This window comes from Galeopterus variegatus, unplaced genomic scaffold, assembly GCF_000696425.1.
Source record: "Galeopterus variegatus unplaced genomic scaffold, G_variegatus-3.0.2 Scaffold1221, whole genome shotgun sequence".
Lineage (NCBI taxonomy): Eukaryota > Metazoa > Chordata > Mammalia > Dermoptera > Cynocephalidae > Galeopterus > Galeopterus variegatus.
The window spans coordinates 205,359-213,886 of record NW_007727332.1 but is presented as its reverse complement, the minus strand read 5'-3'; the positions used below and the strand labels follow the sequence as shown (position 1 = coordinate 213,886).

At 41.2% G+C, this 8,528-nt stretch overlaps 1 protein-coding gene across 3 annotated transcripts in view; it reads left to right on the top strand.

The window, feature by feature from the left end:
- NAIP (NLR family, apoptosis inhibitory protein) overlaps nt 1-8,528 on the top strand; it is a 47,706-nt gene that overhangs the window by 18,191 nt on the left and 20,987 nt on the right. For 2 of the 3 annotated variants that reach the window (XM_008575635.1, XM_008575634.1), the window contains exons 9-11: nt 617-674; nt 1,463-3,571; nt 6,236-6,403. In XM_008575635.1, the coding sequence (XP_008573857.1) occupies nt 617-674; nt 1,463-3,571; nt 6,236-6,403 (2,335 nt within the window). Of the gene's footprint in view, nt 1-616; nt 675-1,462; nt 3,572-6,235; nt 6,404-7,449; nt 7,603-8,528 lie in introns of all 3 variants that reach the window. The other variant, XM_008575636.1, reaches the window with a different exon arrangement.

The window sequence follows — 8,528 nt, the reverse complement described above, 5'->3', positions numbered from 1 at the left end:
GCCACGGGTTCGGATCCTATATAGGGATGGCCGGTTTGCTCACTGGCTGAGCGTGGTGCTGACAACACCAAGCCAAGGGTTGAGATCCCCTTACCGGTCATCTTTTAAAAAAAAAAAAAAAAGAAAGGAAGAAACCTTTCTACATCCCAGTTGTGTAACATAAAAAATATAGTTAATAACTAAGGACAGGGGCTGGCGGATTAGCTCCGTTGTTTAGAATGTGGTGCTGATGACATGAAGGTCCAGGGTTCAATCCTTGTACTGACCAGCTGCCAATAAATAAATAAGTAAGTAAATAAATAAATAAATAAAATAACTAAGGACAGAGGCTATACCTAATGATTTTTGGAGGGCCTATCTTGATCTAGACACTGATTCTTATTACCTGGGTAGTATTCACCCATGGAATGTATCATGTATGTATCATCTAGGAACACACACTGTTGCAGATGTTTGCAGATTATTCATTGTTTAATATTTAGGGAACTCCTCCCTTCGATCAGCATAATATTTGAGGGTGGGCTGTCTTTAGAAGATGTTTGGTCCCCAATTATAACATGATGCCTCACTCTCTTATGCAAAGTTTGATTTAATAAAGGATTTTATTTTTTCAAAGGAAAGCACAAGTGAAAGCAATCTTGAAGATTCAGTAGCAGTTAGTTCTATAGTGCCAGGTAAGAACTTTGAAGTAGTACATGGTATTATATGTATGTGTAAATATATTTATATGTAGGGGATTTGAAAATAGAGTATTTGGGGCCGGCCCGGTGGCACACTGCTACAGTGCGCTGCTTGGGAGCGCGGCGGCGCTCCCGCCGAGGGTTTGGATCCCACATACAGACCGGTTCCCGCTCACTGGCTGAGCGAGGTGCGGTCGCAACACCGAGGGTTGCGATCCCGTTGCCGGTCCGGTCCGGTACTGGCGCGACACTGAGGGTTGCGATCCGTTGCCGGACACGAAAAAAGACAAAAAGGAAAAAAAAAAAAAAAAAGAAAATAGAGTATTTGAATTTTCTGAAGAGCTCCTTAAGAGGAACAGCCCTGAAATGGAGAATGTTATTTATGAGAGAAAGTCAGGGTTCTTGTGGCACCTCCAGAGTGAATGCAAGACCAAATTGATAGTAGCCAATGTGCCTTAATACAAACAAACCAGTATTTAAAGGCAACATTCAGCAAGCTTCTTTCCTGAGGGTTTTAAATGGGAAATTATAGGATTCCATGACGCTCCTAATAAACAGACAGTATGTGGAGATCCCCATGTGAAGTGGGGTACTTTGAGCACATTCTCCCCATGGTCTGATTTTGTGGAAAAAGATGTGAGAGGATCGTGATCTAGGAATCATCGATGGTCATGGGAGGTCCTCCTCTGTTTTAGCCAGGCAGAATGATGTAGTGAAGAGTATTAGGACCAAGAGAGATGTGAATATGATTCCCAGCTGTGCCCCCTTTCTTCTCTCCACAGAGATGGCACAGGGTGAAGCCCAATGGTTTCAAGAGGCAAAGAGTCTGAGTGAGCAACTGAGAGCAGCCTACACCAGTGCCAGTTTCCGCCACATGTCCTTGCTTGAGATCTCTTCCAGTCTAGCCACTGACCACCTGCTGGGCTGTGACCTCTCCATCACTTCAAAGCACAACAGCAACCCCGTGCAAGAGCCCCTGGTGTTGCCTGAGGTCTTTGCCAGCTTGAACTCTGTCATGTGTGTGGAGGGTGAAGCTGGTAGTGGAAAGACAGTTCTCCTGAAGAAAATAGCTTTTCTGTGGGCATCAGGATGCTGTCCCTTGTTAAACAGGTTCCGGCTGGTCTTCTACCTCTCTCTTAGTTCTACCACACCGGACCAGGGGCTGGCCAACATCATCTGTGACCAACTCCTAGAGAGGAGAGGATCTGTTACTGAAATGTGCCTGAGGAATATCATCCAGCAGTTGAAGAATCAGGTGTTATTCCTTTTGGATGACTACAAAGAAATGTGCTCAATCCCCCAAGTCATAGAAAAACTGATTCAAAAAAACCACTCATCACGGAACTGCTTATTGATTGCCGTCCGTACAAACCGGGCCAGGGACATCCGCCGATACCTAGATACAATTCTAGAGATCAAAGCGTTTCCCTTCTACAATACTATCTATATATTACGGAAACTCTTTTCACATAATATGACCCGTCTGCAAAGCTTTATGATTCACTTTGGAAAGAACGAAAATTTGCAGGGAATTCAGAAAACCCCCCTCTTTGTGGCAGCAGTCTGTGCTAATTGGTTTCAGAATCCTTTTGACCAGCTCTTTGATGATGTTGCTGTTTTCAAGTCCTACATGGAATGCCTTTTCATAAGGCACAAAGCTACAGCTGAACTTCTCAAAGCAACTGTGTCCTCCTGTGGTGAGCTCGCCTTGAAAGGGCTTTTTTCATCTTGCTTTGAGTTTAGTGCTGATGACCTCACAAAAACAGGGGCTGATGAAGATGAAGATCTAACCATGTGCTTGATGAGCAAATTCACAGCCCAGAGACTGAGACCAGTCTATCGGTTCTTACATCCTGCATTCCAAGAATTTCTTGCTGGGATGAGGATGATTGAACTCCTGGATTCAGATAGGCAGGAAGATCAAGATTTGGGACTTTATTATTTGAAACAAATTAACTCATCCTTAATGGCTGTAAGTCTCTATGACAATTTTTTGAACTATGTCTCCATCCACCCTTCAACAAAGGCAGTGCCAAAAATTGTGTCTCATTTACTTCATTTGGTGGCTAATAAAGACTCATTGGAGAATGTATCTGAAAATGACTATCTGAAGCACCATCCAGAAATTTCACTGAAGATGCAAGTATTCAGGGGACTTTGGCAAGTATCTCCAGAAGCTTACTTTTCATTTATTTCAGAACATTTACTGGTCCTTGCCCTAAAAATTGCCTATCAAAGCAACACTGTTGCTGCATGTTCTCCATTTATTTTGCAATTCCTTCAAGGAAGAACACTGACTTTGGATGTACTTAAGTTACAGTACTTTTTTGACCACCCAGAAAGCCTGTTATTGTTGACCAGCATCCAGATCTTCATAAAAGGAAAGAGAAGTTCACCCAGGCCAGACTTCTCAGTCCTGGAAACATGTATTGACAAATCACAGGCACCAACTATAGATCAGGACTATGCTTCTGCTTTTGAACCTATGTACGAATGGGAGCAAAATTTAGCTGAAAAAGAGGATAGCATAAACAGCTTCCTGAATATCCAACAGAGGGCACCACCAGACATCAGTACTGGCTACTGGAAACTTTCTCCAAAGCAGTACAAGATTCCCCTTCTGGAAGTCCATGTGGCTAATACTGATGCTGTAGAGCAGGAGATGCTCCGAGTTCTAATGGCAGCTTTCTCAGCTTCAGAGCATATCGAACTCCATTTAAAGTACAGCAGGGGCTTTTTTGAAAGCATCCGCCCAGTTGTTGAGCTGTGTAAGGCCTCGGTCACCAAGTGCTCCATAGACAAATGTGAGCTCAGTGCAGCAGAACAAGAACTGCTTCTCACCCTGCCTTCCCTGGAATCTCTTGAAGTCTCAAGGATAATCCAGTTACAAGGTATAACTGAATATATTTTGGATGACTATTCTGATGGGTAATTTTATTTTTTCACTTAGTTTTAGGTGTATGAAAACTTCTGAAGGTATGAGACCATAAATGCCCGTTGACAGAATAAATATAAAATAAACTTTAATATCTAATTAATGAAGGCTCTAACTTCACAGACATGAATTGCTTGTTATTAGTGAAAGAATGATTTATATGTAAGATGACGCTTGAAAATTACTCTCCCCCTAGCTGCCTAGTGAAAGAAAGAGAAATAAATAAATGGGAAATGATATCTCCCATTTATTTGTCTTTTTTAACTTCTCTAAACAATATTTGATAGTTTTCGGTGCAGACTTTACCCATCTTTTATTAAATTTATTCCTAGGTACTAATGTTTTTTGATACTATTATAAATGGTGTTGAAAAAACTTTTTTGTCTTTTTCTAATTGTTGCTAGGTTTTTCGGCAGTTTGACTGTTATGTGCTAGGTGTGCTTTGCTTTATATATATCTTGCTTGAGGGTCATTGAGCCTTTTTTTTTTTTTTTTTAAAGATGACCGGTAAGGGGATCTTAACCCTGAGTTTAGTGCTGATGACCTCACAAAAACAGGGGCTGATGAAGATGAAGATCTAACCATGTGCTTGATGAGCAAATTCACAGCCCAGAGACTGAGACCAGTCTATCGGTTCTTACATCCTGCATTCCAAGAATTTCTTGCTGGGATGAGGATGATTGAACAACCCGTGGCCTTGGTGTTATCAGCACCGCACTCTTCCGAGTGAGCCACAGGCCGGCCCCATTGAGCCTTTTTTGGATCTGTGGGTTGATACCTATCAAATTTAGAAAAATTTTATCTTTCTTTTCAAATACATTTTTATTTTGGGGGGCAGTTGGCCTCTCGGGGAATCTGAACCCTTGACTTTGGTGTTATCAGCACCATGGTCTATTGAGTGATCTAACCATCCAGTCCCCCAAATACTTCTTTTATTGTGGTAAAATACATATAACTTACCATTTTATCCATACAGTTCAGTGGCATTAAGTATATTCATAACAACCACCACCTCTATCCATTTCCAGAACTTTTTTTTTTGGAGGTGGCTGGCACTATGGGGATCTGAACCCTGGACCTTGGTGTTATAACGCTGCACTCTAACCACCAGAGCTAACCAGCCAGCCTGTTCTAGAACCTTTTAATCATCCCAAACAGAAATTCTGTACCCATAAAACAATAACTGCTCCCTCCCACCAGCCCCTGGTAATCTCTATTCTACTTTTTGTCTCTGTGAGTTTACCTATTCTAGATATTTTAAATAATTGGAATCATATATTTGTCCTTTTGTGTCTGGCTTATTTCACTATGCATAATGTTCAAGGTTCATTATGTTGTAGCGTGTATCAGAACTTTATTCCTTTCTATAGCTGAATAATATTCCATTGTATGTATATATCATGTTCTGTTTATCCAGTCATCTGTTGATGGACACTTGGTTGTTTCCACCTTCTGACTGTTGTGAATAATGCTGCAATGAGCACTGGTATTATAAGTATCTGAGTCCCTATTTTCAATAGTTTGGGTCTATACCTAAGAACAGAATTGTCAGTTCATATGATAATTCTATGTCTAACTTTTTGAGGAACCTTCAGACTGTGCTCCACAGTGGCTGCACCATCTTACATCCTCACCAGCAATACTGGAGCACTCCAGTTTCTCCGCATCCTCATCAACACTTGTTATTTTTTGTTTTATTTTCATTATCATAAAACCATTATAGTAGGTATGAAGTGGTATCTCAATCTGGTTTTAATTTGTATTTCCATAATGACTGAATGATGTTGAGCATCTTTGCATGTGCTCATAAGGGCCATTTGTATACCTTTTTTTGAAGAAACATCTATTCAAGTCCTTTGCCCATTTCTTTCTTTTCTTTTTTGGCAGATGACTGATACAAGGGACTAAAACCTTGGTGTTATCAGCACCATGCTCTAACCAACTGAAATAACTGGGCAGCCTCCCATTTTTTAACTGTTTTTTTTTTTGTTGTTGTTGTTGTTAAGTTGTAGGAGTTCTTTGTATATTCTGGATATTAGAAATGTGGTTTGAAAATGTTTTCTCCCGTTCTATAGATTGTCATTTCATTTTCTTTAAACTTCCTTCAGTGCACATAAGTTTTTCATTTTGATGAAGTCCAATTTATCTATTTTTTCTTTTGTTGCTAGTGCTTTTGGTATCATATCTAAGAATCCACTGCTAAATCCAAGGTCATGAAGATTTTCCCCTGTTTTCTTCTAAGTGTTGTATGGTTTTAACTCTTATATTTAGGTCATTAACTATTTTGAGTTAATTTTTATATATGGTGGGAGGTAGGAGTCCAACTTCATTCTTTTGCATGTGCAAATACAGTTATTCTCACACCATTTGTTGAAGAGATGTCTCATTTAACTGAGTCCACACCACACAGTAGCATGGGGCCTCGGATACAGTACATAATCAGTTAATCAGTAAATGTTGCAAACAGCAATATCTTCATATACATGCTTTCTAGAAAGGAATGTTTAGTGGTATGCAAAAGGTTTTCACTGGAAAATGTGAAAATAGCTGGATGAGTCAAAATGACAAAATTTCCATGTGGACCTCTTTCATAATGGGAAAACTATGTGCTGCTTTCCAGACCAAATCTTTCCTAATTTGGACAAGTTCCTGTGCCTGAAAGAACTGTCTCTGAATCTGGATGATACACTAAATGTTTTTTCAGTCATTCCTGAAGAATTTCCAAACTTCCACCATATGGAGAAATTATCGATCCAAACTTCAGCTGAGTATGATCTTTCTAAACTAGGTAAGGATGGCACTTTGATTTACTTGTTTTGCATCAGTTGGAAAAGCTACTTGGCCAATCATTTATTTAAGAGTTAAAGTTTCTGTGGATCTGAGGGTGTAGACATGGTAAATTGTAGGAATAGCATTTTCGTTAAGAAAGTAGAGAGCTATTTGTAATTATTGAGCCTTGACTGCATGCTAGGAATTGTTCTGAGCACCTCACAAGTATTAACTCATTTAATCTTCCTACCCACTGTATGAGGTAAGGTACTATTATTAGTGCCATTTACAGCTGGGGAAATTGAGGCATAAAGAGCTTACGTAATTTGCTCAAGGTCATTCAGCTAAGGAAATGTAAATCTGTGATTCAAATACAGGAATATTGACTCCAAAATCTGATCTCTTAAGCACTGATATTGTGCCTCTCTAAAAGAGTTGGTAGATTTGTTTTATTTTGTCTTTAAGTTGCTCTTACGTTGCAACTTACAGATCTGCCAGCTCAGGGGTAGGAAATCTGATGACTGGTAGCAATTGGAAGCATTTCCCTGTTTCTCATTAGCCTTTCTTCAGGGATTGATGGATAACCTGTGCAGTTGTCTTTCTTGACATGCAGAGTTGCATGCAAAAAATTCGCTAAAGCTGAAGCTGGAAGTGATAGTTTTTTACATTTGTCAGCACTTTTTGCATCAAATTTAGGTTTTGCTTCAGAGTTGTCATTCCTTTTATGTTTCTTTGTATAGTATTCTTATTGTGTAAATGTCATGTACAAATTTAGAAACATTAGGACGTTTAAGTTGAAGGTGATCTTACTGAGTCAATGCCCTTATTTTACAAAAGAGAAAACTGATTCCCAGAGAGAGTCAGAAACTTATTCAAGTTCATGTCACTCGCTAATCAGTTGCAGAACCTTGAACCTAAGCCCCAAATGGCCTGATTCTTAGATTATTACATCATGGCACCTTCTTTCAGTTCAGTATTGTTGAAACAAAATAATAAAGTACATGGCTAATTCTGACAGAAATTTGCAGTCTTCTCTAATTTCTGAAAATCTTTGATATTTTATAGTCAAATTGATTCAGAACTCTCCAAACCTTCAAGTTTTCCACCTAAAATGTAATTTCATTTCGGATTTTGAGTCTCTCATGACTGTACTTGCTTCCTGCAAGAAACTCAAAGAAATTAATTTTTCTGGAGCATTTTTTAAAGCCATCCCATTCGGTAAGAGCTATAGTATTAAATTTTCGGTTTAAGATGCTTCTGTGGACACAGAGTCTTATCAGGCACTCTTTAAAAAGAGCCAAAGCCTCTGCCTCCAGGGTCGAGTTGGGGCCTACTGGGACCTCTCAAGGCCTGAGCTGGGCTCTTAAACCCCTGGGCAGGGCCACTGGTTTGTGGCCGTGTGTGGCACTGTCTAGCTGTCTCCCAGGCTCCTGGTCCCCTTCCTGGGCCCCCTCTTGCATGGCAGATGCACTCCCTCCCGGCTGAATCACATCACCTCCTTGAGCCTTAGTCTCCTCTTTGATCAGTGCGGTGCCTCCTCCCGCCCCAACTACCTCACAGGATTCTTGTGAGGCTGCAAAGAGGGGCAAGGACCCCAAAAGCCCTCAGAGAGTATATAGGGATTGCCCTCCCTTCACCTGCCCTTGGAGGGAGAAGGACCCAGCATAATCCCAGGCAGGACCCTGGACCCTGTATTTCCAATTGGAGATTCAGGTTTGGGTGGGGGATGAAGGGTGTGGGGATTTGGCCCTGCCAAGAGGAGGGGGTATGTGACTTGGCCATCCCCTTTGCTACTCCACCCACCCATTTGCACTTCTGGCAGAGTGCCCTGGCCTGGGGATGGCAGGGGCAGAAGTGGCTCAGCAGGGTGCAGTGGAGTGACTCAGGAACTTGTGAGAAGGGTAGGGGGACTCCTCCTGCCCAAGGGAGAGTCTGGGGGTGACAGGGGCTGAGCGAGGGGCCCTTCCCACATTCATGGCCTCCCAGGATGGGTACTTGCCTCTCAGCTGTGTCTCATCTCTTCATGTAATAAAACCTGAAGAAAACCCAGAAAAAAAAAAGAGCCGGCCAGTTAGCTCAGTTGGTTAGAGCACAGTGTTATAACACCAAGATCAAGGGTTTGGATCCCCGTACTGGCCAGACTC